The 17742-nt window shown below is 34.1% G+C and overlaps 2 protein-coding genes across 2 annotated transcripts; both read left to right on the top strand.

Annotated features, from left to right (window-relative positions):
- The first annotated feature begins 1848 nt into the window (after positions 1–1848).
- Positions 1849–3670, top strand: LOC125874146 (LOB domain-containing protein 15-like). The gene is made up of 3 exons (XM_049554985.1): positions 1849–1959; positions 2203–2482; positions 3188–3670. Exons 1-3 carry the CDS (start codon positions 1946–1948, stop codon positions 3617–3619), a joined length of 726 nt encoding a protein of 241 aa, XP_049410942.1. The 5' UTR covers positions 1849–1945; the 3' UTR covers positions 3620–3670.
- An 11865-nt stretch (positions 3671–15535) lies between these two features.
- LOC125874131 (uncharacterized) lies at positions 15536–17088 on the top strand. Its single transcript, XM_049554967.1, has one exon. The coding sequence runs from the start codon at positions 15596–15598 to the stop codon at positions 17054–17056; it is 1461 nt and encodes a 486-aa protein (XP_049410924.1). The 5' UTR covers positions 15536–15595; the 3' UTR covers positions 17057–17088.
- The last annotated feature ends 654 nt before the right edge of the window (positions 17089–17742 follow it).

Here is a 17742-nt window from a genome sequence, read left to right as displayed (position 1 = left end):
ACATATGTATATAATTTGTATTTGTATATGTATAAAAGAGGACAAGTAACGTAATTACAACTAAAATTAAGTTGTGAGCCGTAATTAATTCAAACTATAACTATATTAGCTAATTAACTAGTATATGTTTGCTTTTCCGCATAATTTTCCCAAAATAAAATTACCCTTCACACAAATCCATTTCTTTTGTCATTCAATTTTCTTTTCTTTACCCTTTATGCTCCTAAATACTTGTTGAAGAAAATTGTATCTAACAAGGGCTGTTTTTTTATTATACAACTGCGCGCACACGGAGAGATAAAATAAAAATAATAAAACAAGATAATATACATAAATATGGTTGCCTTGACTTCTATAAATTTATAATCTACGTGTGGAGCAAACCTTAGTTGGTGGGTTCGGAACAATTTCACATATGATCACTCAATTTTTATTTTATTATATCAAAATTATTAAATTATTTTATATTATAAAAAAAATATAACAAGAATAACATATTCAGTACAACTTATAAGTGAGAACTCAAAAGATATATATTCAATCTTACGATTACTTACTATTCATTAATTTTTTTATGATAAAAATTATTATATCCTCCGTCCAACAATACTTGTCTACTATTGACCTTGCACACTTCTTAAAAAACTATAAATAGAAGGGTAATTTTAAATATAGTACTAAATATTAAATACAATGTTTTGAAAAATGTAATAGGAAAATGACTATAATTAATAATAAGGGCAAATTAGAAATTAAATTTAAAATTATTTATTGATTTTATAAAATAGATAATTAAGTATTATTGAACGTTCTGAAATAATATAGTGAACAACTATTATTGGACGAAGAAAACCCCAGTTAGTAGCCTCCAAAAAGTCAATAACTTCAATTAAACACACGTGGGATAGCTGCAATTATTTTTCTTTCTCCATTCTAATAGCCTCTTATGGAAAAAAAATTATGGTGACGGAATTAAAATTTAAACTTTATAATAAATGCAAGATGTAATTGGGTCAAACTTTAGTTAATCTGTTATCACATGTTAAGCGTATACTATACTCATATATAAGAACTTAAAAGAATAAAATACTAATTATTAGTAATAATCGATCAAAAATGATGTCATTTTAAATCTCTTTTATATTATAACTTGTCATTTTTGTTTGGCATAGTTTGGATTTTAAGAGCTTGACAACTATTTTTATATGCCTTTTGAATATTTTAAATTTATTAATTATTTTACTTTATAATATTTTTTTTTTTTACCCTCCCTAGGAGCTCCTATCCATTTTTGCTCCGAACTCGCAATCTTTGGGTTGAAAGTGAGGGGTGCTTACCATCCGAGCAACTCCCTCTCGTCTATTATTTTTTATTTAACAACCAAATATGTAAATTTTATTTACTAAATACATATTCAAAGTAACAATCGAAATTAAAAAAATTCGACTTTCGAAAATTGAATTATATATGACGCATAATTGATCCAAAGAAAGTATCAAACTTTGTTGGGAGCATCGTCTCTATAATTGTTGGGAGCATTGTCTCTATAAATATGTTCTATATTGCGTAAATTTAAACATATAGTTGAGCATCGATATGAATATCAAATATCAGATGAAAAATAAACTATATAATATGTAAATTTAAATAGAATTAAACCTCTATATAAATATCAAACACGAGAAAACAAGAGAGTGTATCAAACTTCTCTTACATAACAATATTCCATCTCTCATTTACATAAGGTGAGCATATATTTTGTTGGTATCTTATGAAAGAACTTTGACCTACTTTTGGCCTCTTTCATATAGTCTTTGTCTTACCTATTAAGCACTCCTTTCTCCCCTCTCTCTCTCTCTCTACTTTCTTCTCTCTCTCTCTCCTCTTTTTCTTCTACCAAATCCATCTATCTTTCTATCAAAAGGCAATACTAGAGTATTATTACATGTCCACAACAAGGTATGTTTACATGGTCAAAATTGCTTCTCTCAGAAATTAGTTACGAACATCATTGCTAATCTATTGTCAGATTGCTTATATCTAACATGAATTTTTATATATTCTATCACTAATCCATTGCTAGATATATAAGATATTATCGACAGACCTTTCTGTTTAGCTATAAAATTTATCCTCTAGTAGTTTAGTTCTAATAGACATACTATACTTTTTTTTTTCTTTCTTGTTTTTTTGTGGATATAGGGAGAGATTGGATGAGATTATTGGGAAGAAGTTAAAAATAGAGAATATTGATGCAAGTTCAAAGTTACATATGCAACAAATTATGGGAAAGAGACATATAATATTGGAGCCTTCATGCACAAAATTGAATACTATTATACCTTGTGCTGCTTGTAAGCTTTTGAGAAGAAAATGTGCTGAAGAATGTCCATTTTCTCCTTATTTCTCTCCACATGAACCCCAAAAATTTGCTGCTGTTCATAAAGTCTTTGGTGCTAGCAATGTTTCTAAGTTGCTCATGGTAAGTACTTAGGCTTGATATTTAGACGTTACGAGTTCTGAATTGAGAAAATAGTTCAATCTTTATGTCTTTTTTGCACAAACATACATAAACTCGACCCTGAAATACTGAATTCTGTCAAACTTAATTAATTCATTGTTGGATCTACCAATACAACACAAATAGTGGAGAAAATAATAGCACTATCTAACCTATTGACTTTATCCTTTTTATCTTTTGTCTGTCCACAGATCAAGAATTTAGAAGTTATAGGTTTTAAAGTCAAATAGTTGGATCTGAAATGTATTTCTAACTCCTTATATACTTATATTTTTGGTGCATATACACAAGGTTTTATTCTGAACTATTAAGTTTTGTCAAACTCGCAAACTTATTATTAGATCTATCACTAAAGGATAATAGAATCTACCAATCTTTTTGACTTTTTTTTTTTTTAAAAAAAAAATCGTTTAATTGACTCGTTTATATTTGTTATATAAGTAGAAAATATTATAACTATTGTTAAACCTTACAAATTTAATTATTGGACAACATTTTACTTTGAATTGAGGTGTAATTGTTATAGAAATAAAACGAATTCATATGGAGTAGGGAAATATATATTAGATTCTTGTACCTAATTTCAATTAGCTTAAAACTGAGACGTAATTATTATTATTTAGTATTTATGTAGAATATTTTTTTTGTGTGTGGAAAAATGTGTAGGAGGTGCCAGAAAGTCAAAGGGCTGATGCAGCAAATAGTTTGGTATATGAAGCAAATGTGAGGCTAAGGGATCCAATCTATGGGTGCATGGGTGCAATTTCAACTTTAAATCAACAAGTTCAATCATTACAAGCCGAGGTTAATGCAATAAGGGCTGAAATTTTGAGATATAAATATAGAGAAGCAACAAATAGTCTAATCATTGCATCAACGGGTATTAATGGAGCCACGGTGGCCGTGGCTGAGCTGCCTCAAGCTCCTTCTACTCCCACCCATCCACCACGGCCACCGCCTCCCCAAGACTCTTTTGGGGTTGTTATCCCTTCTTGTTCTTCTCCACCTTCAACTCATGAATCTGTGTACGCAACTCCTTCTAGTGGAGCCAACTTTAGTGTTATCCCCAACAATAATATAGTACCCTATTTTGACTAGTATGTTGGATGATCGATTTAGAGTTGAATTCAAAATTGAGAATTAATAAATTCAAACTTAGTATGTGCTCTTAATATATGTATAAATAAGTTTGAATTGAAAATTGTGAGTTCAATTGAATGCATAGAAATTTCTTAATTTAGATCTGTCTTTGAATTATTATTGTAGTTTTTTATTGCGTAAAGTGATAGAAAATGAAATGTATACTTTAAATTTTGTCCACATAATCACATGTTTTACTTGATGATATACGAGTTCAACCACTTGATGAATCATTTCTTTTGGAAACTATTTAGAACTTCAGCAGCTTATAGATTAGTTATTCACCTTACAGTTATGCATTAGAGTTAGTTAGATAGTTTGTTGTTAGTGCCAGCTGTAGCAGTAATTAGTTATTCTAGAACTTACTCTTTATTTGTATAAATCGATAGCTTGTACTATTTCATTGTAATTCAGTTAGTTCAGTTCATGAAATACAAAAACAGTTTCTCTTCTTTCCTTCCGGGTTGATCATCAATGGCATCATGTGTTCACCATTAGAGAAGATCAATCCAAGCTCAGCGAGTTAGATTTAACATGGTATCAGAGCTATAAAGGTTTTCCTTCTTTGCTCAATTTCATATCTGCGCGTTTTCATCTTCACTCGTCCTGTTCATCTCCAATTTCGTTTTTTTCAAATCAACAATTGTTTCGATTCTCACTATGGTTGAAGTTGTGGATCAAGTTGATGGATCCTCATCCTCTGTTCCAACTCCTATCACTTTCGATGTTGGAAGCCCATTGTACATCCACCCCTCTGACATCGCAGGTTCAGTGCTGGTTCCTGTACCATTTGATGGTGTTGGCTTTCGATCATGGAAGAGGGGTGTGCTGCGTTCACTTTCAGTGAAGAACAAGTTAGGGTTCATTAATGGAGAGTGTATGAAACCAAGCCCATAGTCTCCTGATTATCGTCAATGGGAAAGATGTGACGCAATGGTTACCTCATGGATATTGAATTCTCTAAGCAAGGATATTGCAGACAGTGTAGAGTACGTGTTTGATTCATTGGAGCTGTGGAGTGAGTTACAAGATCGGTATGATCAAACCAATGGGGCTAAGCTGTATCAAATTCAAAAGGAAATTAACGATCTTAATCAAGGCACTTTGGACATCACCTCCTACTACACAAGGATGAAAAAGCTTTGGGAAGAACTCACCACACTAAGTGCTAAGAGTATTTATAGCTGCACTTGCACATGTGATGCTAAAGACACAATGCACAAGGCTGAGCAGGACTGACGACTCATTCAATTCCTCATGGGTCTCAATGAGGTTTATACCATCATCCGAGGAAGCATGTTGATGATGAATCCATTACCCTCTATGGGACAGGCTTTTGCTCTTTTGGTCCAGGAAGAAAAACAAAGAGAATTCAAGCCAAACAACCACTCCTTTGCAGAATCTTCTTCTTCCATGAATGTCAGTTCTAGTTCTTCACGAAGTTCTGGGAGTCCTTCAGGTGTGCGAGGCTTCCAAACCAATTATGCAAACAGCAATGTAAGGGCAAGGCCTTACTGTGAGCATTGTAATAGGGTTGGACACACAAAAGACAAGTGCTACAAACTCCATGGGTATCCTAGCAAGCCAAATGTTGATTCAGGACCTAATAACCAGCTTTACAATAACTATCCACCCTGAAATCAATACAACCAGAACCAAAAATTCAACTCCTCCAATTCTCAGTATAAAGGGCATAAAGGCAAGGGGACTGCAGCAAATGTTCATGGAGATCTGCTAGAGAAGGGTGAATCTAGCACTCAGAGTGGTCCTGCAGGTGCTCTGTCTCAGGAACAATATCACCATTTGGTCAGCATGCTGCAACAATTTCAAGGAGGAAACATGGGGGATGGATCTGCATTTACTGAGCCACAGTCCAACAATGGATCTGTCAACTTTGCAGGTATAATTGCTTGCAACTCTTCTGTTGATTTTGATAAACTTTCATGTGGATGTTTCAAAGCGAAAACTGATTCCTGGATCCTAGACTCAGGGGCTACTCATCACATAACCTTTGAAAAACCAATTTAACCAAAATCATCACCATACCATATCTAATGCTTGTTAGATTACCTAATGGTTATAAAGTCAAGGTAACACAAGTTGGAGAAGTAAGTCTAACCCCTGAGATCACATTGTCTAATATTCTTTTAATACCTACATTATGGCATTATAGACTTGGTCATGTCCCTTTGTAAAGATGAGAGGGTTAACTTCGATACCAGTGAGGTTCTCAACCAAACAACCTTTTTTTTTGTCCAATCTGTCTCATGGCTAGGCAATCCAGGTTGCCTTTTCCCACCAAAACCACCCAGTTTGCCAAATGCTTTGATTTGTTACACATTGATCTATGGGGACCCTACCACACCAAGACCTACAATAACTTCAGTTACTTCATCACCTTGGTAGATGATTACAGTAGGGCCATATGGACTCATCTCTTGAGCAGTAAAAGTAATGCCTTACATGTAGTCAAATCCTTTATCTCTATGGTTGAAAACCAGTTTCAGACCTCCGTAAAAACACTCAGATCAGACAATGGATTAGAATTCTCAAACACTGAAGCCACTTCTTTTTTTCAATCCAAAGGTATTATACACCAGAAAACTTGCCCACACATACCACAACAAAATGGTGTAGTAGAAAGAAAACACAAATATTTCCTTGAAACAGCCAGAGTACTCCTTTTCCAATCCAAATTGCCAATTTAATATTGGGGTGAATGCATTCTAACAGCCACCTACATCATCAATAGACTACCCTCACATACCTTGAACAATAAATGTCCTGTTGAAGTATTACACCAGCTAAAACCATCATATTCCCACATGAGAAACTTTGGTTGCCTATGTTATCCTACTATACCTAAAACACAAAGAACCAAATTTGACCCAAAGACTAGTCCTCATGTCTTCATAGGATATCCCCCTAACACAAAAGGGTACAAAATACTAAGTCTAGCTACTAGAAAGATTCATGTGTCCAGGGATGTGGTGTTTCGTAAGACAATATTTCCTTTTTCTCTGACAAAAGATACTTCTGCTTTTCCTGCATCTCCATTTTTCCATTCTGATGTTCCTTCTTTTTCTTCATTATATCCTGATCCTGTTTCACCTCATCCTAATCATGCACAGTGTGATCCTGCATCTCCCCATACTAATCTTGAACAATGTGATCAAAGGGTTCACCAACCAGCATCACCAGTAACATCTAGTTCTATTGAATCTACCAGTCTAACACATCCTTCTTCTATTTCTCCTGAAGTTGCACCTGTTCTTAGGAAGTCTACCAGAGTTCACAAGACACCATCTTACCTAAATGATTATATTCATCTTGCTCCCAAACCCATTTCACTCTCCCTTTGTACTTCTTTTGCACACAACAGTCACATTGCCCCTGAGGATTTGACATCTTCTAGTCAGTCTTTTGTAATGAATATTTCTCATGAATGTGAACCATCATCTTATGAAGAAGCAGCTATGAATCCTGCATGGCAGACAACCATGACACAAGAGTTTAGTGCATTACATGAGAATCACACATGGGACCTAGTTCCTCTACCACCTGGAAAGAAACCAATTGGATGTAAGTGGGTGTACAAGATAAAACATAGGGCAGATGGCACTATAGAAAGGCTGAAGGCCAGGTTGGTTGTGAAGGGCTATACCCAACATGCTGGAATTGACTACACTGAAACATTTTCCCCAGTCGTAAAGATGACAACAGTCAGAACCTTGCTTGCCACTGCAGCCAAGAAGCATTGGGACATTTTCCAACTGGATGTCAATAATGTCTTCCTTCATGGGGACTTACCAGAGGAAATTTACATGGATATACCACAAGGGTTGGATACTGGCACCACTAAACTTGTCTGCAAACTGAATAAATCCTTGTATGGCCTTAAACAGGCCAGCAGACAATGGTATGCAAAGTTAACTGATGCTCTCAACTCTAGAGGTTACATTCACTCCATGAATGATTACTCATTGTTTCACAAAAAATCAGGTTCTTCCATTGTCTTTGTAGCTGTCTATGTTGATGATGTGCTGCTTACCGGTACTGATCTCATTGAGATAAATAATCTGAAGATCTTCTTGCATGAGACTTTTAAGATAAAAGACTTGGGGAGGTTGCACTATTTTCTTGGCTTAGAGGTCTTGTATAAGGAGGATGACATTCTTATCTCTCAAAGAAAGTTTGCCCTGGATCTGCTTAAAGAATATAATTGCAGTCACTTCACACCTTTCTCATCACCTCTTGATCCATTAATCAAGCTAAGAGTTGACGAAGGCTCCCTGCTTTCAGATCCTGCCTATTACAGAAAGCTCATAGGAAAGCTAAACTTCCTCACAAACACTAGACTGGACATTGCATATGGGGTACAACACTTAAGCCAATTCATGCATGCACCTAGAGAGCCTCACTTGCAGGCAGCCTTTCACATGTTGAGATATCTAAAGCAAGATCCCACCTTGGATATTTTCATGTCCAATACAGATGATTACACAGTGAGAGCATTCTGTGATTCAGACTGGGCATCCTGCCCTGATTCTAGGAAATCTGTTACTGGATATGTGGTTCTACTTGGTGACAGCCCTATGAGCTGGAAATCCAAGAAACAGGAGACCATTTTGTTGTCTTCAGCTGAGGCAGAGTACAGGTCGCTTAGAAAGGTAGTTGGTGAGTTGGTATGGTTGCAAAGGTTGTTTATTGAACTGACTGTTCCTAGCACTGGTCCATTTCCTGTGTTTTGTGATAGCCAATCTGCCTTACACATTGCAAGAAATCCTGTTTTCCATGAACGCACCAAACACATCGAGATCGATTGTCACTTTGTCCGGACTAAACTTCAAGAAGGACTTATCACTCTACATCATGTTGGTACCACTCAACAATTAGCTGATATCCTCACTAAAGCACTCACTGGAGTTAAGCACTCGAATATTTTATCCAAGTTGGCAGTGATTGCCTCACCTTCAACTTGAGGAGGGGTATTGAGAACTTCAGCAGCTTATAGATTAGTTATTCACCTTTCAGTTATGCATTAGAGTTAGTTAGATAGTTTGTTGTTAGTGCCAGCTGTAGCAGTAATTAGTTATTCTAGAACTTTCTCTTTATTTGTATAAATAGATAGCTTGTACTATTTCATTGTAATTCAGTTAGTTCAGTTCATGAAATACAAAAACAGTTTCTCTTCTTTCCTTCCGGGTTGATCATCAATGGCATCATGTGTTCACCATTAGAGAAGATCAATCCAAGCTCAGCGAGTTAGATTTAACAGAAACATATACTAATGTTGGCATTTCTTGCAAGTTTTTTTTTCATAAAAAAGTCAACCCAACCTCTATTAGGGTTTGTCCCTAGTGTTATTGATTAGAGACGGAGTCGACATTATAACTTGACCAATTCAATATTCTTAGCACCTGAGTACATTGTCTACTAGAAATTACGAATAATTCAGATTTAATAATTGAAATTCTAATAAACTTTTTATGTATATAAGTTAGAGGAGGAAATTGAAGGGAAGGAAGGGGAATTGACTAATTTTGATGGTTGTTTTTGGAGTTTAATGTTTATACATTAAACAATGTAAATATTTTATACCGTTAGATCAACTAAAAAGTAATTATAACTAACATACATAGCAAGTGAAATCATAAGGAGTTGTTTGGTCAATTATGAGAACTATGCAAAAAAAAATTCCAAGGAGAATGAATTAATCACTTTTTTTTCTAGGAATAATTATTCAATTTATTTAAAAATTAGTGGCGGTCAAAAATTTCCAAATCCAACTTGGAATTAGATTTTAAATTTGGAAAAGTACTCCCCATTTTCTTATTTCATCTTCATAAAATTCAAATAAAGTATTACATAATTAAATAATTTCATATTCAATTTTATAAATTTTAAATTAAAAAATGAATTTATCACTAAACGCCTATTAAGTAATATCTGTAATATTTTAAATCCCACGTATATAGTGGCGGATTCAGGATTTCTATTCAAGGTGAGTTTTAGACACCTCAAGTCCTCAACCACTAAGTCAATCTCTAATCTTACCTTCAAAAGGTTCAAAATCAATATATAGACATAAAATTTCTCAAAAATACCTTATACAAGGGGTTCGAACCTCCTCGAGTACTTGTAGGTCCGCCCATGCACGTATATTATGTAAACATTTCATTATTGACTGTTCCACGTATATAAGTTGAATATTTCAAAAATTTATCAGAAATAATCTTTATATTTTAGACAAAATAAAATTAAAATCTATATACATTTCATCGTCTTTAGACCTCAATCGTAAAATTATACTGATTCATTTTTTATTACTCTTATTGATCCTTGTTTTGCGTATATGCATTTGTGACTTGACATAGAAAAGCACCCATAATTCAAGAAAAATAGGTGACTGCACGTGTGGGTAGCTGGCCCTTTGTATTTGACTGAATTTAATTAATTAAATTAAAGTTTGATGTACTGATTTTGTGTACATGCAAGTCTGTGCAATTAAATTAAATAATTAAGAACCTAAAATTAAAGTCTTATGTACTCATTTTGTGTACATACAAAATGGACTGTACCATATAAACAAGACAAAAAATAGAATGGTTCCCCAACTTGTCTCTTTATCAGAAATTAATAACCATATGTATTGCATTTCATGCACATTTTTTTAAATTTTTAAGTACTCTCGACGTTTCAATTTATATGATAATCACAAATATTTATAGAACTATAAATTATTATATCAATACAAATTGAAATATAAGGAGTAATAATTATATGAAGCAAAATGAGTCTAGTGAAAAGAGTGAATCATAACACATACGTGGTGAGACCAAATACGAAGGAAGATATTTGATGACCGGGGTCTATATTTTTGTGGGAAACTATCTTATTAGACATAGGGAGAGAGGTGAGCCAGATAGTCATATATCCTAGATACGGCGAACTAGAATTGTCGATGTATCCCACCAGATACATGCGAATCCACTTGAATATAATATATCTAGAACAAATTATACTTAATTTTGACCCAATGTATCTCAAGATATATATATGTAGACACACCAAAATCAAATAAGATTTGTGATACTGCAAACTAGAGTGTATATATCTTAATAATCAGCTCCTAAACTACGATAAATTTCCCTATTTTTTGTTGCTATGATGAAATTAAGCACTTATTTAAGTAGTTGATATTAGGACTCTTAGACTCTTATTAGGACTCTTACTTATGTGTAAGTATATCTGTACATGATTTCCTATATATATAGAAGAACAGAGGCAGGCACGTTGATTTGCTTCTGCTATTCACAAATATATTCTCATGGTATCAGAGCCACAAAAATCCATCTAATTTCTTCTCTACGACATGACGTCTCCATCTTCCACTACACCAGTCGTTTCTTCTAGCGTCACTACTATTCCAGGTTCAAGTCTTCCTTCAAGTGTTCCTTCTAGCGTTACTACTATTCCAGGTTTAAGTTTTCCTTCTAGCGTCAGTACTATTGCAGGTTCAAGCTTTCCCTTCTTTGGTCTGCCTCCTCCCGTTAGCATAGATTCTCAGACTCTACCAAATTTCAATTTTGTTGCTGCTCTTGCTACCCCTAATGTCACCAATTTAGTGACCATTAAGTTAGGTTCTGTGGAGGACTACCTCATATGGCGCACTCAGTTCACCTCTCTACTACTTTCCACCGAGCTTATGAGGTTCGTTGATGACTCAATTCCTCACCCTTCTCCTCTTCTTAGTGATGCATCTGGCAATCACCAACCAAATCCTCTCTATTGCTCTTGGATAAAAATTGATCAAAGTGTCCGTTCTTGGTTATTCGCAACACTATCTCGTGACGTTCTTCTTGATGTTCATCTTCTTCCTACATCTAGAGATATATGGTTATCTTTACATCGACGCTATATGGATGCGAGTCAGGCTAAATCTATTGAGTTGAAACGCCAACTCACTACCCTGCGAAAGGATGAGAAGATGAGTATTGATCAGTACCTTCGCAATGCCAAACAACTAGCTGATTCTCTTGCAACAATTAATTCACCCGTCCCTTCTTAGGATTTCATTGATCATGTTTTACTTGGCCTTGGAAAAGAGTATGACACTTTGGTTGGCATTATTACACATTTTCCTGGTCACTTATCGCTTGAAGAGCTCCGTACCAAACTTTTACTTCATGAGCAAAGGTTGCAGCGTTTCAAGGAACTTGACTCGCCAATTACACATCAAGCATTTGCTGCGCATTCTGTTTCTACAACTACTCAAGACTCTGACTCTCAGTTTGGTTCTGGTCGTGGCCGAGGTCGATCTTCTTCCAGAAGTCGTAGCCGTGGTGGCAAAGGTCATGGACAGCAACCACAAATCAACTCTAGCAACCATAATACACGCATTAGTGCAACTGGACAGCCACAGTTAACTAATGGTGGTACTTACCCTGTCTCCTATAATTCATATTTTGTAGGTACTAATTCACCATCCACGGGGGTGCTTGGTTCTCATCCATCAACTATAATTTGTCAAATTTGTGGATCTCTCGGCCATACTGCTCTACAATGCACTAATAGGTTTAATCATGCCTTTGTTTCTAATGATCTTTCTAAGTTTTTTGCAACCATGTCTGTTGGTGAAACGAATGATGCTACTTGGTACCTTGACTCTGCAGCATCTGCTCACATGATCTCATTTGAAGGTAATTTTTTGCATAAAACTCCATATACCGGCCATAATCGTGTTTTGGTTGGGGATGGAAAATTACTCAATATTAGTCATACTGGATGTATCCAATTTCCTTCTACCTCTCGTCCCCTTCATTTGCGTTCTATCTTTCAAGTTCCTCAATTACAACATAACTTAATTTCAGTCAAAAAGTTATGTGAGGATAATAATTGTGTTGTTAATTTTGAATCATCTTTTGTTTCTATTAAGGACAAAGCCTCGGGTCAAACTCTCATTCAGGAATCCAGTAAAGGATGTATACCCTCTTTCCTCCAAGTTAGCGCATTCTCCTTCTCAAGCTTTAGTTGCTCTACGACAATCAGGAGACGTATGGCATCGTCGTTTGGGTCACTGTGGAGCTCGAGTCTTAGAGAAAATAATTCCATTCGTTTGCTTAATCTTTTTCAGAATAATTGTGTTTCTTGTCGCTTAGGAAAAGCACATCGTTTGCCGTTTAGTTGACAAATAAATTGAGCAAACATTTAACTTAAATGGATAATAACATAAATATAAATAGGGTTAAAATAATAAAAAATCTCTCCTAAGTAATATTTTTTAATTGGTGTGTAAAACAACAACAAAAAAAGGCTAATAACTTAAAACGTGAGACTCTGTATTATTTTTGCTAAATAAGTGGTTGATTTTCTTGCAATGCATTTTGTTATCACTGTGAGGGATGACGTTAGAATTTTTATTTTTGAATTACAATTATTTTTGGTTATTGCTATATATATCAAAGAATTATTTTTTTTACACGATTATAGAATTTCAATGATCCTTTTTTGTCTAGTCTGGAAAAATACAAAAAAGAAATATTCTTTTGAAGTACTGAGATTTTATTCATGTAAAACTAAAACAATTAGTTTAATACGGCGTAATACAAATATTTTCATGTAAGTCAAATAATTAATAAATTCCAGGATCATCCAAGAATACCATATATTTTAATTATTAAGATTGATCTTAGTAATTTTTCTATATGTTCTTAAATAAGTGTCATTTTAGTTTATTTTACGCTTATTAAAAAAAAATAATATATAAGGTATTATTATCTAAATTATTTCTATTAATTAGATGTTTTTTAAGAATATTAAAAGGAAATATTTCTTTAATATACGAGGATATAGTTGAAAAAAATTACTATTTTTTTTTTGAATTTCTAAAGCAATAATTATTTTGGGATAACTTTTTTTGTTTCTTTTTTTTACTAAAGCGGCACTTGATTATTTTGGGTGTAGAAGATACTATTTTTTTTAATCTTGAATTCCTAAATGATAATTATATAATCTTTGATCGACATAAATTAATGTAGCCAGACGCTGTTCATATTATCAAGTCATCCTCACATGGCTCATTAATTAGTTTAAATGGAATTATTAAAGTAATGCTCCCTCTTCTTCTTTTGAAAATAGCTTTTAAAATCTGATTGTTCCAAATTCAATAATATAAATAAAAATATCAATAGAGAATCAACAAAGAGACAATTAAAATGAACCGCCTTAAAGTTACATATTTGATCGATCAATTAAAATAATTACATTATGTGGTAGTTAAATATATAAAAACTATATATTGTTTTATAGTAAAATGTATGTTTATATATTTATATATATTCTAATTATTATTTTAGCAGGCAAACCATACTACGTAGTTTTAGTAAATATTTTTATGCATTATCCAGCGATACAAAGTTATAGTTTAAATAAACTACAATATATAACTATAGTTAGGATTTTATAGCAAAACTGTTTTTCTCTCTCCCCTCTATGCCCTCTCTCGTTTCCTCTCTCTTTGCAATTGACAGCATATAATTGTATACAGATCATGTGGCAATGATACATATTCAAATGGTAACACTTAATGAAATACTTGTTTCAGTGATACAAATACAAATGAGATATTTCTATGATATAGATTCTTGTCTATAATTCAAAAATACAAATGATATATTTCAATGATACAAATACAATTGGTAACTTTCTCAAGGAAACAAATGGTAACATATACAAATATGACTACATATACACAAGGTAATAGATGAATACAAATACACATGAACACAAAATACAATTTGTTACGAAATATAATATTGATGTAATTGTATTTGTTGGTACAAATTATATCCGTCAATACAATGAATACAATTTATTTGTATAAAAAGTTATTATATGTTTAGATTTGGGTCATTTTCTGCTTCTTTTGATACAATTGTTTTCATTGATATAAATTAATTGTATCAAATGTATTCGTGATACAATTTTCTATTAAATATACAACTATCGATGAAATATACATTTAATATAATTGCATCTCTTCCCGCCTCTCTCCTCTCTCTAGATCTCGCTCGTCTTTCTCCTTCCTCTCTCAATCTCACTCATCTCTCTCCTCCTTCTAACATATAGTTATGAATCGTAATTAAATAAACTATAACTATAAATCTCTAATTAAGTTCAAACTGTAGTCATTTCTGAAAGTTCTTCTTTTACCATTAGAGTGAAAGAAAAGCAAACCAAATGCTATGTTCTATCGAGTGGTGTTTCTGTAGGACATAAATTCAAGTAAAATTCATTAATAAGCACTTTCAACTCATATAATTAAAAAATAAGTATTGTTATGTTGTACACTTATAAAAGTTGAAAATTGATGAATGGAAAATGCATTATTCGAAAAATTCTTGATATAATTTATCGTTTCAGAGAGAAATATGAGAGAATAACATAAATTTGTTCACCTTCTTCTTCTTCTTCTTCAACTGTTTGTTTTATGTATCTTGGATGACAAACGACTATATAAATCATGTTGTATATATAGATTTGGCTCATTTTCTTCTCCTTTTTTTTGGTATGTAATGTCATTGTATTTCGTTGTATGAGAGATAGATTTTTAGCGGTAAATAATATATATCTTTAATAGCAGACGATTGTATATAGTATGCATAATTTTGTATCTTCTTGAGCGCGCGGATACATCTTATTGTGACTATATCCAATACGACTTTGAGCATTGATACAACGAAATTGAGCGAACACATATATACACGATCTATCTTGATCGTATCCATCACGACTATGTACATTGATACAACGAATTTGAGCGAACACATTGAGGCCCAAATTGAATATATGGGTTTCCAACCCTCGAAAAAAAAAGCCCAATATATTTCATTTTCAGAATATTCATTTGACGCCAAAATCAAGCTCATTCTGATGCTTTCAATGGCGGTGTTCACACTTAAGCCAAACTTCCTGGGAAATATTCTGGTCCGACTCGTCTCTTTCATAGTTCTCGTCTTCCTCGCTCGTTTCGCTTACATATTCACCGTCAAAGGCAAATCATGTAACTCCGGCGACTTCTGCTTCTTGCCGGAAACTCTAACTCTCAACATCGCCGGTTCAAATCCTAATTCCATTGATTTACCGGATTCCGGCACCGATCTCCGGAACTACTACTACTCCATCTTCCAAGATCTCATCGCCAACGGCTTTCTCTCGCCCAACTCTCACTCTCTGTGTATTGAAACCCTAACTGGCCAAGACGTAGAAGCATTGATCGACGTCGGAGTCATCGATTCCATCGGCATTTTCCACAAATCATCTCCGCCGTTGATTCGATACGGTCACGGTCATCACCAGCCGTTCGATGAAGACACATTTCATTTCGAATTCGCCGGAAATGGAGTACTCGACCGATCTTCGAAACCGGTTGAATTTGCTAAAGAAGTTTCCAGAACATTGAAGCCTGGGGGTATTTTCGTCATTCACACTATATCGAAAGACGATTACAGTCTCAATTCGTTGATTCAATTGTTCAGTTCCTTCAAATTGATCAGTTCAATTGAAATTGACAGTTTCACAACGTGGCGGCCGCGTATACGCCAAGTAATTTTCAAAAAGGTGACACAATTCGAACCTATGATCACCCATTGTACGAAAAATACATGTGTTGATTTCGAAAAATCGAAAAATTACTGTTATACCCCTGAGTATAAAAGGGAATTAATTCGAAAAGCAGAGTCGTTAATCGAAAAAGAGCCATTGAAACCATGGATAAAATTGAGAAATGTGAAGTATTTGTCTTCAATGGTTGATATTAGCTTCAAGAAAAGGTACATATATGTTGATGTTGGAGCAAGGAGTTATAGTTCAAGCATTGGTAGTTGGTTTAACAAACAGTATCCGAAACAGAACAAGACGTTTGAGGTATACGCGATTGAGGGTGATAGGGAATATCACAACGAGTATAGGAGAAAGGGTGTCAATCTTTTGCCATATGCAGCTTGGTTGAGAAACGAGACGTTGTTCTTTGAGATAGCTAGAGTACAAACTAGGAAGAACGTGGAGAAGGGTCGAGGACTGGGGAGAGTACAATCAGCACAATCGTCGTTGGATTTCTTATGGGATTCGGATAAGATTATGGGGTTTGATTTTGCTGGATGGTTGATGAGTTTGGCTGATGATGAAAGGGATTATTTGGTTGTGAAAATGGATGTAAAAGGGAGTGAGTTTCATTTGATAGAAAAGTTGATTGAGAATGGTGCAATTTGTTTGATTGATGAGTTGTTTCTTAAATGTCATTATAATAGTAAAAGATATGATAAGACATATACACAATGTTTGGAATTGTATTCTTCTCTTAGAGATATTGGGATTCTAGTACATCAATGGTAGTTGATTAGTGATATTGTAATCTTTGATTCTTTGTGTACATATTTTCATATGTCAAAAGTGAAAAGAGTGTTGTATAATTACTACTCTCTTTTCCGAACTGCTTTGTCATGCTTTGTCAGGTAATGCATACGAAAATATTGTTGGTGGCTCGGAGAGAAGTAAGGTTCTTGATTCTCAAATCTTGAATGAATTCAATCTCCAATTCCTTCATTCGGAACAAGTTTCTTATCAAGAAACAGAGGTGAAAAGAGGCGCGGATGTGTTAGAAGTTATTAAATCGTTGGGATGTTTTTATGATCTTGTTATCGTTGGTAGACTCGCCAATTTTGTTACAATTGGCAAAGAGGAATAATGAGGATAGTGAATTAGGTGTTGTAGGAGGAGTTCTTGCAGCCTCAGAATTTGAAAGTGAGACTTCAGTTTTGGTAGTGCAGCAGCAAACAAGATTATGGGGACTTCATGATCCTGAAGAGTCTACACATTTGAGAAGGATCAACTTATAGTTGTATAGACCTATATGTTGCTCGGACTCTTAAAAAACGACGACATGTGCATGTCAGAGATTCTGAAGAGTCTACACATTTGAGAAGGATTACTTGTAGTTGTATAGACCTCTATGTTGCTTGGACTATTCAAAAATATTGACATGTGCATGTCGAAGATTCTGAAGAGTCTATACATTTGAG

This window comes from Solanum stenotomum, chromosome 8 (genome assembly GCF_019186545.1).
Source record: "Solanum stenotomum isolate F172 chromosome 8, ASM1918654v1, whole genome shotgun sequence".
Classification (NCBI taxonomy): domain Eukaryota; kingdom Viridiplantae; phylum Streptophyta; class Magnoliopsida; order Solanales; family Solanaceae; genus Solanum; species Solanum stenotomum.
Note: the sequence above shows the minus strand (reverse complement) of the source record. Positions and strands in the feature narration are given on the sequence as shown.